This window comes from Podarcis cretensis (assembly GCF_951804945.1).
Source record: "Podarcis cretensis genome assembly, chromosome: 2".
Taxonomy (NCBI): Eukaryota; Metazoa; Chordata; class Lepidosauria; order Squamata; family Lacertidae; genus Podarcis; species Podarcis cretensis.
This window is the reverse complement of record NC_137171.1, coordinates 80,549,800-80,567,257: the sequence shown is the minus strand read 5'-3', so window position 1 is coordinate 80,567,257 and position 17,458 is coordinate 80,549,800. Positions and strand designations below refer to the sequence as shown.

The 17,458-nt window shown below is 45.5% G+C and overlaps 1 protein-coding gene across 1 annotated transcript in view; it reads right to left on the bottom strand.

Moving 5' to 3' along the window:
• The window catches only part of FBLN2 (fibulin 2), a 127,484-nt gene that overhangs the window by 32,234 nt on the left and 77,792 nt on the right, over positions 1-17,458 (bottom strand). Inside the window, 1 exon segment of the mRNA XM_079964961.1 lies at positions 8,096-8,302. Within this exon segment, the coding sequence (XP_079821087.1) occupies positions 8,096-8,302 (207 nt within the window).

Below are 17,458 nucleotides of genomic sequence, written 5' to 3'. Positions count from 1 at the left end.
GAATAATTGATATGATTTTGTATAAATCAAGTTGTCCTATTTGATATTTAGAGGGCAGCTTACAAGTATAAAAACTGTATTTGATACACTGGATCTCTTGCTGCGATTTAGTTTTGTTTACAAAACAGTAAGAACAGCATCTGCTCAAAAGATAACAAGAGGTGGTTATGGGGCAGAAGCTGGATGAGTTTCATATTTTGATTTAGTTACTTCTATTTGTCATAGAAATGTGAACTGTTTCACTTTAAGTGTGTGTCTGGCTTCATACAGAATACGACTCTGCTCCCTGCTATAGATTTAAAGCTGTGACTTACTTCCATCCATGGATATTGTGATGGGATGATGAGCTGCTTGTGCGTAAAGCTTAGTCCCTCAGAGTTTGGCCTGGTTATCAAAGCTCTGTCTATAGCGGAGCCCCTTAAACATGACTCCCTCAATCACTGGCAGAATCCGACAGTGGGCGTTTGCGGAAACGCTTCCAGCATAGAAGCTCCTTAACGGAAACGCGTCTTCGGGATTCTCGGCGCGACAGTTTCCGGCAAGGGGTGGGTGTCCCTATAGGAGGTCCTGAAACTTCCCCACTGTTTTCGCTGGAAGTCTCTCTGAGCCATCCCTCCGATTCACTTTCCCTTGGAGCTCCTTCTCTCCCCCTGCTGGTTCCCTCCTCTGCTGCCGAGTCTCTCCTAACCTCCGTGAGCCCTTCCACCGCCTGCCCTTCCAATGGCAGTTACCTGACATCCACCTCCCCTCCAGGGCCCCCTTCACCCCCTCCCGCCCCTTCCTCCACGGGCGGTGAGGGTGCAAAACCCCGGAAAGAACCTCCCTCATCTTCCGAAGACTCAAACACTTCCCTCCACCGGTTGCCGTCCCTTGTCCCCAAGTACTCCTCCTCCTCCTCGGAGTCTACTCCTTCTTCCAGCTCCGATTCTGGGAACCCTTCGAACTCTTCTTCCTCATCGGTGGTGCCAAAGTGTTCCCTCCGGAACCTCGTTACAGGCTGAGGTTTCCTTGGGAACCGTTGATGAAACGTTTCTATTAAAACCTCGTCATTGACTTCCTCTGCAGTTACCCAGGTGTTTTCTGACTCTGGTTCCCCTTCCCAAGCTACCAAATACTCCACCTGATTACCCTTCCACCTGGAGTCAATGATTTCCGCCACGTGGCTGTTGTGTTCCCTTTCTTCTATGACTGGTCCCTGTGTGACCTCCCCTTCACGTCCCCCCCTGTACGGTGACAGTAATGACCTGTGGAATACTGGGTGTAGTTTCATGTGGTTAGGTAACCTGAGTTTGAACGCCACTGGATTGACCTGTTGTATGACCTCAAATGTTCCCAATCTTTTGGGTCTCAATTTCTTACAACCCCCTTTGAACGGCAACCCTTGGGTCGATAGCCACACCTGGTCCCCCACCCTTATGGTTTCACCTTCCCTTCTGTTCCTGTCTGCCTGCTTCTTGTATTCTTCTTTGGCCCTTTCTAGGTTGAGTTGGAGCTGACGATGGATCGCTTCCATTTCTTCTACAAAATGTTCTGCTGCCGGGACGCTCCATCTTTCCCCTCCTTCCCCTGGAAATGCCCTGGGATGACACCCATAGTTGGCCAAAAAGGGACTCATCCCTGTGGACACATTCTCCACATTATTGTAGGCAAATTCTGCCACAGCCAACTTTTCTACCCAATCATTTTCTCTGTCATTGACATAACACCTCAAGTATTGTTGGAGGATACTGTTTGCTCTTTCCGCCTGCCCGTTGGTTTCTGGGTGTCGGGCAGTCGAAAAATTAACCTCTACGTGCAGTAAGCTCATGAGCTTGCTCCAGAACCTGGACGTACATTGTTTCCCTCGGTCTGAGACCACCCTCAAGGGGGCGCCATGCAACCTAAAAATGTGTTCTACAAACAACTTGGCTGTCTCTTCTGCCGTGACCGCATGTGAGCATGCTATAAAGTGGCACATTTTGGTTAACAGGTCTACTACAACCATGATGGCTGTTTTTCCCTTGGATTTTGGCAGATCCATCATAAAATCTATGGATACTGCCTCCCATGGTCGTTCTGGTGTGGGTAGTGGTTCCAATAACCCCGCCGGTGCCCGCCTCTCCCCTTTTGCTCGCTGGCATCGGTCACACCCTCTCACATACTCCCGTACATCTTCCCGCACCTTGGGCCACCAAAACTCCCTGGTAACCAACCACATGGTTTTGTGTTGCCTGAAGTGCCCCGCTGTGGGGCTGTCGTGCAACTGTTTGAGTACCCTCCCCCTCAATTCTCCTTCGGGTATATACAGTGCCCCTTTGTAATACAATGCCCCGTTCCTTTCCTCAAAACCTCCTGAGTTCTCTCCCTCCCTCCGGAGTCCTCTGAGCTTATCCTGGGCGTATTCATCATTCTCAGTTCCCTCTACCAGTTCTCTTTGCCCCACCAATGCCGCCCCACACACCCAGTGGTCCTCAGGGATGATATGTCTCTCTTCTGGCGCTCCCTCCCCCTCCAAATATTCTGGTTTTCGAGAGAGAGCGTCCGCCCTGACGTTTTCCGGGCCTGGCACGTAGCAAATTTCAAAGTGGAATTTGGAGAACTCCTGGGCCCATCTCACTTGTCATTGGTTAAGTACTCGTGCCGTTCTCCAATACTCTAGGTTCTTGTGCTCAGTGCACACTTGGACTTTGTGTTGTGCACCAATTAATAAGTGCCGCCATCTTCGGAATGCTTCATGAATGGCGAGTAGTTCTTGGTCATACATGGTGTAGTTCCTCTCGGATTTATTCAACTTTCGTGAGAAGAAGGCACACGGTCTCCACTCCGACTCACTCTTCCCCGGCTGCAGAAGCACCACCCCTACCGCTCGGTCTGATGCATCAGTTTCTACTCTCATCGGTTTTTGTAGATCCACATGCAGGAGCTGTTCTTCAGACGTGAATGCTTTCTTTAACTCTTCGAACGCTCGCTGCGCCTCTACTGTCCAAACAAATTTCTTCTTGCTGCTGAGACAATCAGTGATGGGAGCCGTCAAGTGGGCAAAGTTCTTGATGAACTTCCGATAGAAGTTTCCAAACCCTAGGAACCTTTGCATGTCCTTCTTCGTTTTCGGGGTCTTCCATTCCAGTACCGCCTGAACCTTGCCGGGATCCATGGCCAATCCCTTGTCTGACAAGCGGTACCCCAGGAATTCCACCTCCTTGGTATGAAACTGACACTTCTCCAGTTTCACCCACAGCTGGTTTGCTTGCAGCTTGCCCAGTACTTCCTGGACGTCCCGTACATGCTGCTCCTCGTTCTCTGAGTATACCAACACGTCATCTAAGAAGGCCACGCAATTCTTGTAAAGCAAAGGTCCCAGGACGTGGTTCATGAATGATTGAAAACAGGCTGAGCCTGCTTGTAGACTGAAGGGCATAACGAGATACAGGGGGTGAACATGGTGGTCTTCCATTCATCCCCCTCCCTCATCCGTATCAGGTTATACGCCCCCCTCAGGTCCAGTTTGGTAAAAATCTTTCCCTTCCTCACTCGGGTCAAAATGTCATCAATTCTGGGCATGGGGAAAGCCACGGGTTCTGACACGGCATTCAGGGCCCTGTAATCCACTACAAGCCTGGGTTTATCCGTGTTTTTTTTTGTCCACAAAAAACACTGGGCTGCCCCCCACTGCTCTTGACTCTCTGATGAAACCTCGTTTCAGGTTTTTGTCAATGAACTCCCTTAACTCCTGCATCTCCCTATCGGACATGGCATACAACTTGCCCACTGGCAGCTGGGCCCCAGGGAGTAGGTTGATTTGACAGTCAAAGGGTCTATGCGGGGGCAGTTTATCTGCCTCTCTTTCGCTGAAGACGTTTCCCAGGTCGGCGTATTGTCGGGGCACCTTCCCTTTATCTGTTACTTTCGTCCCTGCTAGAGTGGCCTTGGCTCCTCCCTGAGCCTTCCCTTCCTTGCAGTGTTCTAGGCAATGTGCTGACCCAAAGGAAACTACCCGCTGGTGCCATCCCACTAGTGGATCATGCAGCGCTAGCCAGCTCATCCCCAAAATAATAGGCGCTCCCCCCAGGGTAGCCACATTAAACGCTATCAGTTCCGTGTGTCTTGCTACCTTCATTATCACTGGTATAGTCTGTTGGTTAACATCTCCCCCCAACAGCTCCCTCCCATCAATCGTGGTCACCTGCAAAGGGTTACTTAAAGGGATAGTCTGTATCTGGTGTTCGGCTGCAAACTCCTTACTCATAAAATTACAGGAGCTGCCTGAGTCCAGTAGCGCCTTTATCTTTAGTGGGTGTCCGTTTGGCAGCTCTAGCAACACCTCTACTACAAGCGCTGGTCTTGGGGGTTCCGGCGTGGGCACATTCACTGCTCTTTGGCCTGGCTGCTGTGTCCCGATGCTGGCAGCCAGGCGTTGGCTTTTACTTGCTCCTTAACCCCCTCCTCCTCACCCCCAACAGCTCCCGCCATCCCTTGCCATTCCTTCCTTTGCGGGCAGACTCTGGCAAAGTGACCTGGCTGTTGGCAGAGGAAACATTACTTGGCGCTCTTTCCCTCCTTCTTCCGCCCTTCATTGGGGTTTGAAACTCCACGCGCGTGCGCTGTTCCAATTTCCATCGGCTCTACTGGCGGGGAATGCTGCGCTGGAATCTCTGGAATGCGGAAATCACTCCAACGTTCCCCTTTCCCTTCCCGCTTCTCCAAAGCTCTCGCCTCCTGGCATGCACCTATGGCCAGCACGGATTTGGTCAGCTGGTCCATAGACTCCGCCTTGGGCGCCCGGGAAAGTTCATCCTTCACCGCTGAAGATAGCCCTTCTTCGAACAGCATTTGTATCGGTTCCGCCGACAGGTCCCACCCCAATTTATGGATCAACATGGTGAACTCAGTCCAGTACTCACGGACGGATCGGTTCCCCTGTTTACACGCCATCAACTGTCTGCGCACCACTCCCTGCTCAATCTCGCTGGAAAACATCAGATCCATGGCACGAAAAAACTTTCTCGAGTCCTTTAGGGCGTCATTATTTGCTGCCATCAGGGGCCTCACCCAGTCTTTCGCCCCCCCTTCGAGATGCCCAATCACAAACGCTACCCTCGATTCCTCATCGGGAAAGTCATCAAACTGCAGATTGAGGGCGTATTGCATCTCTGTTCTAAAGGCTTGATAGTTTCTGGGATCACCCCCAAACTTTTGTACCAATCCTGGCACCTTCCTTGCGAGTGGGGTGGTTTTTCCCTTTTCTGCATCCTGAGCCCGCCTCCTCGAGCCTTGCCGTTTGCAGCGCTAGCTGGACTTCCAACACCCTGTACCTTTCTTCCAGGCTTGGACCTGCTCCAGCTCCTCCTGCGTCTCCGGCTCCGGTTGGGTTGCTCATGATGCCTCTCCTTGCACAAGCGGCTTTCAGTGACTGTCGGATTGCTGTGATGGGATGATGAGCTGCTTGTGCGTAAAGCTTAGTCCCTCAGAGTTTGGCCTGGTTATCAAAGCTCTGTCTATAGCAGAGCCCCTTAAACATGACTCCCTCAATCGCTGGTAGAATCCGACAGTAGGCGTTTGCGGAAATGCTTCCAGCATAGAAGCTCCTTAACAGAAACGCGTCTTCGGGATTCTCGGCGCGACAGTTTCCGGCGAGGGGTGGGTGTCCCTATAGGAGGTCCTGAAACTTCCCCACTGTTTTCGCTGGAAGTCTCTCTGAGCCATCCCTCCGATTCACTTTCCCTTGGAGCTCCTTCTCTCCCCCTGCTGGTTCCCTCCTCTGCTGCCGAGTCTCTCCTAACCTCCGTGAGCCCTTCCACCGCCTGCCCTTCCAATGGCAGTTCCCTGACAGATATGATCTATATGTCTGATTGTGAAAATGTGGGGCTGTCGTTACTATAAGAGGATTTTCAATCAAGTTTGCCAAGTAGTTAAGAAGTCCCAAAGCTCTAGTGAGGTTGAAGCACAATGAAAAGCAGGATAACATGACTTAGTTCTAGCCAAAGAGAATGCCCACATCCCACAAGGAGGGAGAGAGGTTCATATAGTCATGGTTTCCTAATTAGGACTGTCTATACAAATTAAACAAATAGAAAGTTAATTGTACTTTCCACATCTCTGCCCAACCCCCACCTTCCAACCACATTCTTATTTTTGGTTATGGGTGAGGAAATTATACACCGCAAACATTTGAATGAAAAAATTGTTTCCCAACAGTGGACAGAGTAAGCACAAAAATCCGAACCACCATGCTGCAACACATGTTTTTTATGAATGCAGCATCACTGCTGGAGGGACTGCACCTAAATCCTGCTGGTTATCCTCCTGAAAAGCTAATGAAACATGATTTTTTTCTAAGAAAAATCATGACTTTTTTGTAGTGATTCTGTTGGAGTTTTCCAAAGGGAGAATAAGAAAGAGAAAGGGAGGGTGGAGAGGAAAATGTAAGGGTTTTTTTGGCAGGAAGAAAATAAATGACTGGAATAACTTTTGAAAAAGAAAATGTAAGGCTGGAAGCAGTACAAGTGAAAAGATTTTTGAATCAACCTGAGTTGTAATCAAGGACTGGTGTGGCACCAAGTATTTTGGAACCCTGGATGAGGAAATCTTATTGGCCTCCCATTCCCACAGAAGCCCCTGGAGTTATGCTTGCTGAGGAATTTAATCCTCTGGAGCCTGGAGCACCCCCATGCATACTACTGCAGGTAAACAAGCCACTGCCATTGCCAAATTCACACCCCCAATGAAGAAGCCTCCGATAAGGCCAAATATACCTCCCATGCATATTTGATGTCTCATGAGACCTTAGTCATTTGCCAACGATCCCCCCTCTCGAGTGATTCTCATGTGCCACCATACCCAGAGAAACCATACTCTCTTCAGCCAGCCCAAGAGCTGGTGCTGTGCTGGATGAGCACCTTTTCTGTTGGGGTTGGAAGACACTGGATGTGGAGGGCATCCCCACACACCTTTCATGTCATGACTGGCACATGTGAAAGAGCCATCACATATCAGCCTGCACAGATAAAGGTTTCATAGTACCTCACACACAAGACTCTTCAATGGACGCATTTCATACATTTGGTTGAAGATCATCAAGTAGTTACAGTAGGCCTCCTTCCACCTGCCTTACCCCACCCCCTGGCCCTCAGACTCCTCATAAGGAAGCTGTGCCTGGAGGAAGAACTGTGAGGGGAGAGACTTTATCAGGCAAGGCTTTCTTCCACCTGCCTTGCTCCAACCTCTAGTCTCTGCTTCTCAATTTCTATTGTATTATTTTATGTACTGTGGCTAGCCGTTGTTTTATTGATTATAGTTTAGAAATTATTTATTGTAACTGTTAAGGGTGAATTTCTGTTTAACTTTTATATGCTGATATTATTATTTTATGCTATTCTAATGATTGTTGAATGTTACTTTTTTGATGTACGTTGCTTATTTTAAAGATATGTTTTATTATCACATTTTTGTATTGCATTAGATTGTTATAAGATGTACATTTTTTGTTTCTTCAGCTTGAAAACCACCTTGAGTATTGAAAGATAGAAAGACGGTATATAAATTAAAAATGATGATGTTGTTGATGATGATGATGATTACAGTAACAGCTGATGTATATGTACATGTGTCAGCACACATGTAGATGTACATGTGTCAGCAAATTAAAAGGTAAAGTTAAAGGACCCTTGGCAGTTAAATCCAGTCGCAGACAACTCTGGGGTTGCGGCACTCATCTCGCTTTACAGGCCGAGGGAGCCAGTGTTTGTCTGCAGATAGATTTTCCGAGTCATGTGGCCAGCATGACTAAGCCGCTTCCGGCGCAATGGAACATCGAAACCAGAGCAGCACACGGAAACGCCGTGTACCTTCCTGCTGGAGTGGTACCTATTTATCAACTTGCACCTTTTTGGTGTGCTTTCGAACTGCTAGGTTGGCAGGAGCTGGGACCGAGCAACGGGTATCGCCCCATTGCAGGGATTCAAACTACCAACTTTCTGACCAGCAAGCCCAAGAGGCTCAGTGGTTTAGACCACAGCACCACCCGCATCCCAGCTGGCAAATTATGAGAGCTAAATATGAGAGCAAACCTATTTTAGTCGGACCCAATACTCATTTTCCCAGTGTTTCTTCTTCTCACCTGGATTGCAGCTGAGTCCATCATCCTGCAGAGTAAATCTTGGGAAACATGAGCACTTGTAGGATCCCACTGTGTTGATGCAAAGGTGTTGGCAGAGCTCTCCAGGATAGGCAAGACACTCATCCAGGTCATCTCCAGGTAAACTGTTTGACAATTCAGCTTCATTACTGATCGACAAGGCTTCATGGTGATCCTCAAACTCTGAAACTGTCAACATGCCCAAGCCATTAGTAAAGAAAAGGGGAAATGAATGTTCTTTATATGCAGATTACATGACTTTGAGCACTGCTATATATTAGTGAAAAACCCATCAGTCTGACAGGCTGTAACTGGGAGAGCAGGAATAGCCTTACTCCCATAGCTTGACTTGTCTCTGAATGACGAAGGTAGCAGTAATTCAACTGACAGGTAGACTTTGGGGGACACATACCTCTTCGCCAGGGTTCCTGTCACTAAGTGCCATGGTGGCAGAAAGGGGAGAATTTCTCCTGACAAGAGCCCTGTAGGCACATCATAATAGGCTTCCTACGCTTTGATCACACAGAGCCTTCTAGTTAGCCCTGCAGATGTCAGGGAATGGCCGAGGCATGGCCAAGGACTGGGGAATGCATTCTATGGCAGAACAGCTTCTTTCCGATGGAAAGCTGAAGGGGGAAGGGTCGCCCCCTCCTTGTCCACAGCATGTTCAGAAGCAGAGAGAGAGAGAGAGAAGCTGAACAGCTTAGGGAGGAGTTACCCAGTTTTGAGATAATGACAAGAGAACCAGAAGGGAGGGGGCAGCTAGTTGAGACGCTGCTTGAGAGTGTGGGGGACCCCCACCACCACCACGGACTCAGAGGTCCGAACCTACCAGAGAGCAAAGGAGTCAGCGGGAGGAAGGAACTAACCAGCATACTGGTGCCCAATATGCTGCGGAAGTCAGAAGGAAGGTTTAGAGTAGCCAACTGCCCTCCTTGCCGAGAGCTGTGTATTTGTGCTTGGAACATGATGCTGTAATAAAAAGCCTATAAATCTATCAACCACTCATTAATTCTTATCTGTGAAGTTACTGAAGGGAGGGAAGGACTCTCCACACCTGACAGTAGAGGACAGAAGGGTGCAGGCCTTTGGGAAGCCATATTTAAATGTGTAACACTGCAGAAAAATGCAAAGAGATGGAACGACACTAAGAAGAGTGGGGTGTGGATGGAAATAAAAGTAATACATTTCCTGAGCTTCAGAGATTTTGTGAATGCACAGTACCATCTTCAAGATGACAAGAGCGCACAGAAGCAGCAGATGGTGGCTTACAAAGGCTGAAGAAGGACATGTGCCCTGAACGAGGCAAATCCAGAGGATTTCCCTCATTCACAGTGCATGCATTCAAAGTCCACAGAATGAAGATGAGGAACATATTAAAACCCAGGAGAGGGGATCTGTTTTTAATGGTGAACATCTTGTTTCAAGTTCTATCTAGAGCCTTGCCTCTGGGCAAGCTCTAAGCATACATCCACATTAGCATATTGGACAACTTAGCCCTCCTCCGTTCTGCTCTCCCTGCCAGGAGGAGGAGGGGAGGAGGCTGAGCAGAGAGGAAGCCTAAAGGTTAAATGCAATTGATCACAAACCTGGGAGGAGGGAGAGCTCGGAGAGAGGGAGAATTGAACTTTAAAATGGCCATTGATTAAAAGGAATTGCTTTAGCTCTTAGTGCACAGCTCATTTGGTCAGCAAATGTGGAGGGCAAACAGAGGAAATAAAGGAAAACCTATTTGCCGGAGGTCATGCAGAATAGGCAGTGGCTGGTGTAAACTTCAGTTGTCTAGAGACAGATTCCGTTGTACTGTGCCATTTATCAAGAAATGGACTTTATAATGCATAACAGATGATGATGCAAAATGCAACCATTTCCAGAGGGTTAGCCATGTTGGTCTCTTGCAGCAAAAACAACAAAGAACCTTGTGGCACCTTAAAAACTAACCAATCAATTTTGGCATGAGCTTGGATGAAATACGGTCCCCATCGTCAGATGCCTGTGATTAACATATGTTTATTCCACAGAGATCGTCAGCTTCTAGTTCTACCAGTAGCATTGGGGAAGGAGGGGGAGGGGGTGCTTTTTCCTTATGCTTCTGTATTGTTAGTAACTATGATCTAAGAGAATAATCCTGGAGCATGATGGATGTAGCCAGAGCTGATTAAATTCTGACCTGGTTCTTTGACCATTAAATAGGAAACGCCAAGTGAAAACGGATGACCAAAAAAGAATCACAATCATTCTACTGGTGTCCAAAAGTCATTCTTTTAGATTCATGACTAAAGTTTATATATCTATATCTATACAGTGCTTTTTTATGGGGGCATGCAGGGGTACACATACCCCTAAACATTTTGTGAATCTTTGTACTTTTGTCCATTTACTGTATTTATTTTCCCCGATTTGTATAAAATGGTGATTTTCTGGAGTCAAAATGAGAGTACCCCTAAACATTTTTTTAAAGGAAAAAGCACTGTGTGCGTGTGTGTGTGTGTGTGTGTGTGTGTGTGTGTGAGAGAGAGAGAGAGAGAGAGAGAGAGAGAGAGAGAATGAAGTTTAAGGGAGAGATAAGCAGAGTACAAGATAATATAAAACTAACTTGGCACCCAGCTCGCCTACTACCTTTGAGCAAGGTACAAAGTTCAACTGTTATGCTTGGCATATAAATAAATCTTCAAGATGCGCTAATAAAAACTCGTAAAAACCACCATCCCTATATTTGAGCTGGCAGATGAGTGGATGGGGGAGGCCCAAGAAAAGGGGAGAGGATCTGGGGAAACATGAGGCCGGTCACCTGTGCAGGTAACCTTCAAAAATGGGTGCTTTGGGGGAGTGATTACTTTGCCCAGAAAGGGGACGGGGTACCGTCTGGAAAGCTCTCCTCTTGGGATGCTGCTATCAAAACACAAGTCACTCCATTCACATTTTAATCAGAAGCACAGGGTGGGCGAATATCTCCTTTGCACCACTTCTCCTGAAGTGCACAGCATCTGATCTCATTGTTCCTCTCCCCCTCTTCTTTGTTTAAATTTAGATGAGTTCCCCAGGCAGGGAATTGCCTTTCTTGCACCATTCAGGGGAAGTGCCATGTACGCTGATGTTCCTTTACACACAAGAAATAAAACAACAACAGAGCTGGACTCACACCTGCCATTCTATAAATCAGTGGTTTCTCTGGACCACACTTTCAGAATAAAAAATTACTTGCACCACACTATATATTTTTATGGATAAGAAATACATTGGAAAACACTCCTAGCAGTGATTGATTCATAACATAGAACACAACTACTTCATAATATGATCATGGGACACCCAGAAAGTATAAAACAATGCAGCTGCACAGGAACGTGAACCATTCCCAAAATGTTGGGTGTCCTTTAATCTGCCTACAACACTTGCCGTCCTCTCCTGCCACAGCCTTTGAGAACTACTGCTATAAATGGAAGGGCTCCTCTCATTCATGGAAGTGAACTGGATCCAGCAGAAGTTCCTGCTCCACAAACTGGATGTTCTCATAGGTGGAACTTGCCAACTTTGCTTCTTCCCTAAAACCCCCAGTAATGCCTCCCTTGCTATTCCTGATGGCCCTTCAATTCCTGGAGAAGGCTTTCAGGGACAGGGGGTTAAGGAGGAGGAGGGATTGGAGAAAACTGCATCCCCGCTTCCACCAGTAGGAGCATCCATTTCATGGAGTGCCACTGCACACAACTGAGGAGCCAAGCTATAATCTTCAACTTTACACTGCAATCCAAACCTCCCCAATGCTGGCTAAACTGGCCTCCCACTAGCCGTTACCATTAGAGCAATGCAAGTGCTACTCAATTGGCACTGCACTCCCCCTTTGGCCCACCACATGTGCAGATGGGGTGGTGAGTTCTGCTGGCAGGTTCCCTGCTGATGGGAGCCAACACAAAGCCCTGAAACAGGGCAGAGCTGAGCCAGCCTGGAATCCTCTGGAACTCACATCAGTCTGACTGCCTTTTCGTGTCAGCACCAGGCCTGATGCAGGCTGGATCATCCTGCACCCCACCTTCCACCATTTGGGTACAAGGGCTACAGATGCTGTGATGTTCTCATTTCTTACTAAGTTTCCACTGATGGTGGCACTGAGATTAGGACTGCCCCATTAGCTATTGAACACTAGTGAGAAGACTTCAACTATCATTTTACTGCATTTCCCATAAATATTTTAATGCATTTCTATGTGACTGGAGAGCCTTTCCTTTGCCACTCGTCCAGCAAAGAAGCACAGTCGCTCTTTCAAGCGCGAGTCACCTTCATGGTTTTGTTTTCAGTGCAGTGTTTGAAAATCCATTAATATTTCTAAGTTCTTGAAAATGGGTTTTAAAGGAAACAGACAGAAACAAGAAGCTAAGAACATGTTAATAAAGGGGGGGAGGGGGGACCCAGTAACAACAGACACTGTACAAGTTGCTAATAATAAATAAATAAATATCAGCTTCTGTAGGGTAATGATATATTAGGCAGAAATTGTTCGCATTTCCCCAAAGCAGCTACAATCCAGGAGGGAGGAATGTGTTTGCTTCTGATAAGCTCAGCATTGCCAGTGTAAGTGACTAATCAGTGTTTTGTTACCTTTTTCCTATTCATTTCTTTTTTTGTGGCTTACCAGTGGTTTGAAGTTGAGTAGAGAAATAGCAAGAATAAAGAGGCAGGTATCAATTTACATTTTGACCTGGAGAGTTAAGGCAGGTCTCAGCTGATTTGAGATTTCTTTTATTCCTGTGGACTCTGCCTGAGTACAATGGACAAAAATGTTGTATTATAATAAAAGATGGGTCAGGCTGTGCAGCTGCACAAGAAGCATCTCTTTTAGAAAAAGCACATAGCTCCATAACACACATAAGTGTGTGAACATTAGCAAATAAAAAATATTGTTATCTGCTCAGGCAATGCCATCGGCTTACCAAATATCAGCTATGCATTCACCTGCACCATCATTCATATAAATATAACCCACCCCCAAAAGATTTTTTAAATGCTTCCTTCTCTTCTCCTCCTACTCACAGCCTTTGTCTATAATTTTTTGAGAATTCCTGGAGAACAGGTGAGGTCCCTGCAGATTGGAGGCGGGCAAATGTTGTCCCCATCTTCAACAAGGAGAAAAAAAGAAGACCCAAGTAACTAACAGCTGGTGAACTTGACTCTGATACTAGGAAAGGTTCCAGAACAGATAATTAAAGTCAGTCTGTGAGCACTTGGAAAATGATGCTGTGATTCCAAAAACAAGCATGGGTTTTTCCACAAACAAGTCATGCCAGATGAATCTCTTTTCTTATTTTGATAAAGTTGAAAAGTTGGTAGATCAGGGGAATGCCATGGACATAGTATATCTTGATTTCAGTGAGGTTGCTGACAAAGTTCCTTGTTCAGACCACACCTGGAATACTGTGTCCAGTTCTGGGCACCACAATTTAAGAATATTATTGATAAGTTGGAACATGTGCAGAGGAACACGGAGGATGGAACAAACTTGTTTTGTCCTGCGGACTTGAACCAATGGATTCAAGTTACAAGAAAGAGGTTTCTGACTAAACATCAGGAAGAACTTTCTGATGGTAAGAGCTGATTGACAATAGAACAGATTCCCGCAAGAGATGGTAGACTCTCCTTCCTTGGAGGTTTTTACGCCATTACTTATATTATATCTTTTACCACCGCATATCCAATTCAAATCTATTAACTGGTTATCCTTTATATTCTATTTAGGTTATTCTCATTGTGTACTTTTATGTCAGTCCTGCTAATGATTTAAGGTGTTTACAAAAATTCTTCATATGATCTAAAAAATTTCCCCATTCTACATTAAAACATGTCTCTTCTTGGTCTCTTAATCTTCTCTTAAGTTTCAGCTTTTCTGCATACACCATCAGTTTTTGTTGCCAATCTTCCTTGGTTGGAACTGTTTCTTCTTTCCATCTCTGTGAGTGGTCATATTCTTGATAATCTCCCATTGCCTGCTTCTGGGATCATTTTTAAGATATCTGTTGATGCCCTTATGTATTGTTTCATATGGTTGTGGAAAACATTCCACAGATTTCAACATTAGGAAGTTATTTGCTGCTATGATAGTTTTGAGTTCAGCATTGAAAAAGACCTGCATCAGCTTTGGTCAAAGAATGTGTGACTAAAATTCTGAGGGTTGCTGAAATGGAGAGCCACAATTCACAGAAGAATTGGATTAATGCCATCAGGCAACTTTGTTGCAATGGACTCCATTCATTTGTTATTGGCACCCACAAAGGAATTATGTTATAAAAGAATCTATTTTTGTAACTTTGACAGTATTTTTTCCAGAAAATTAAAAGAAGCAAGTAGCTTGTTTATCTATTTTTTGAATGTGTATACAATATAGCAGAAGACCTAATAATCGATATCTCAAAGGCTATGTACAACCCTCTAAAATCTTGATCACCTTATGGTGAAGCTATAAACCCTCAGTGGTGACCATAGAAGCACAACATCTCACTGAGAGTCAAGCAAAGCAACTGGCAAGAAATATTATTTTAAATGAAAATATCCCTTCCACCCTCTAAAAGGTCCTATGAAAAACTTCACAGTTAAATGCAAATCAGATGCTTTTACTCCTGACCAGTTAAGTTAATCTCCATGGCCACTGAGATGAGGAATTGAGATTGACTGACTGGCGGTTAAAGGGCAAAAAGTCATTAGTTGCGGAAAATAATCAAGTATCCTGTTGCCCAACTCAGACCAATATACCAGCTGTGAACATTCCTGGTATGGTCAGTCCTGGCCATGATCTGACATGCATTATTTAAATCTCATAAAATCATAGAATTGTAAAGTCGGGACCCTGAGGGTAGTCCAGCCCCTGCAATGCACGAATCTCAGCTAAAGCATCCATGGCAGATGGCCATCCAACCTCTGCTTAAAAACCTCCAAAAAAGGAGAGTCCACAACCTCCCGAGGGAGTCCGTTCCACTCTTGAACAGCTGAACTATTATCTCCACTGGACTATCATCCTATGCTCTATAAGGGGTTGCTCTTGAAAACTTCAGTCGGTGCTGATTACTGCTGCTAGACTCTTGATTGGGACCAAGTGTTGGGATCATGTGACCCCTTTATTTTATCAGCTGACTGGCTGCTGGTTCATTTCTATGTGCAATTCAAGGTGCTGGCTGTATCCTTTGAGCCCCAAATAGCTTAGGACCAAGCTTCCCAAAGAATGACCTCTTTCCATGTGAATCTGCTGGTCCTTTAAGATCACTTGATGTGGCCCTCTTAAGCATGCCAGTGGCTTCTGGTGGCAATTTGTGAGAGGGCTTTCTATGGAGCACCACTCCATATATGGAACTCCCTAAACCAGGAAGTCAGGCCAACCTTCATCTTTATCTGTGTCCTGCTGGCATCTGAAGACTCCCATCATCCCCAGCGAACATGGGCAATGGTAAGGGATCATGAGAGTTGTAGTTCTCCAGCATATGTAGGGCTACAGGTTCCCCACAGCCATTCTGTAAACCTGTGTTTCCAAAATTGGGTCTCCAGCTGCATTGGACTACAGTTCCCATCATCTATGACCACTGGTCCTGCAACTAGGGATGGTGGGAGTTGTAGTCCCAAAATAACTGGCGACCCAAGTTTGGGAAACACTGGGTAGACTAATCTGCTTCCTCTGTGCTTTAATTGAAGACTTATTTTCCCTAATAGGTGTGACTGCAATAAAACCACATTACACACTTAAGAAAGGCTTCATTATGAACCTATGTGTGTTTCAATCTGCTAACCTCCTTCTCTTTAAAAAAAAAAGGGGGGGTTCATTAAATATTATTCTCTCTTTACTGCATTACTCCCTGACATGGATTTTGCTGTAATATATTACTGTGCTCTGTTTTATGTAAAACCTAATTAAACATCAAAAATAATAGTGTGCTGCATTAATTACTTTATGACCTCCAGAAACATAATTTATGAAACATTAAAGCAAAATAATTCAGTTACATCCATAAAGTAACTGAATTTACACCCTGAAGGTAAAAAGAGCAGGAAAGGGAAAGGGTGCAGAATCTTCATAGTGACAGCTGGAAAAATGGCATCTGCAAACGACTGGAGCAGACATAATTTCACCTGGGATGATGAAACATTTCAGCTGATCAACCCCATGTTTTAACAAGGTCCACCCTACTCATAAGGCACATCTTTTCTTGCCCTCCCTGCCCCCCAGGCACTGGGCATTTGGAAGCTCCCATGCCACCAGCTGCCTTGTGCAAATGCTTCTGTTTCTCAGCTAGCTCTCTTGCTACTTCCAGCCAAGAATGAAATTGCTTACAATTACTAGCAATTACAGGGAGCACTCTCAACAGAAGTCGGGGAAGAAGAAAGGGGGTGCGTGAACACAGTAATGATTGTTTGGGCAGATCAATGGACTAATTTCTTTTATAATAGCTTTTATGCTGTCACCAAGTAGCAAATGTTATTGATTTTGTGGAGTGCCTGTCATTTAGGCAGGCAGAGGATGGGAGCAAAGAGGGATTGTGGATCACAGAGTCCCTTAAAAAGGGCAGAAAGGAATAATGCAATTCTATGTGGGTGGTACACAGAGATGCAAATCCTCCCCTCACCCCACTCCCTGCGTCCACACAATAGGATCATTGTCCACAGAGGGTGGGCTGTGTCCCAGAAGCATCCATCTTTCCCCTTTATCTGTGCCAAGGAGAGAATTGGAAAAACAACAACAATGAAAACTAGTGTTTATATGAATTCCTACATTTTACCAAGCCTTTTTTTTTTTGAGCTGTGAGATTATTTGGATTCAGGGTATTCTCCAGATACCTCTGAATTCCCCGGACACCCCCTTCCCTGACACCAGCTTGTTAGATGGAGCACTGTCACTTCACTAGTTCATGAAGCTCCATTTCTCTTGATACTTGTTTTCTGGAATGAACAAAGCAGGAGTTCCAAATCCAACAGCTGCAATTCAGGTTCCCTTCCCACAATAATTCTGTTTGTGTTCCGAATGAAGTTGCCTTCCAGCCGATCATGTGAAAAATTAATAAATATATCAGTTGAAGGACCGGAACTGCTGGACACATGAGAAGTAACTGGAGATGAATGGATCGCACCCAAGAAGTTGATTAAATGAGTTGTGCAAAATTACAATGAGAAAACAGGAGGGATGTGATGCAGCTGATTTTAAAGCTTGATTTAAATCTAATTATTATTATTTTCTTATTAAGTTTTATTTATTATAATCTCCCCTTTCTCATACAGAGCCCATGGTGGCTTACATCATCTAAAAACACAGGCTTAAACAACATAATTAAAACCACAACCTAAAAAAAAAAAAGTCTCTCTTACTATGTCACA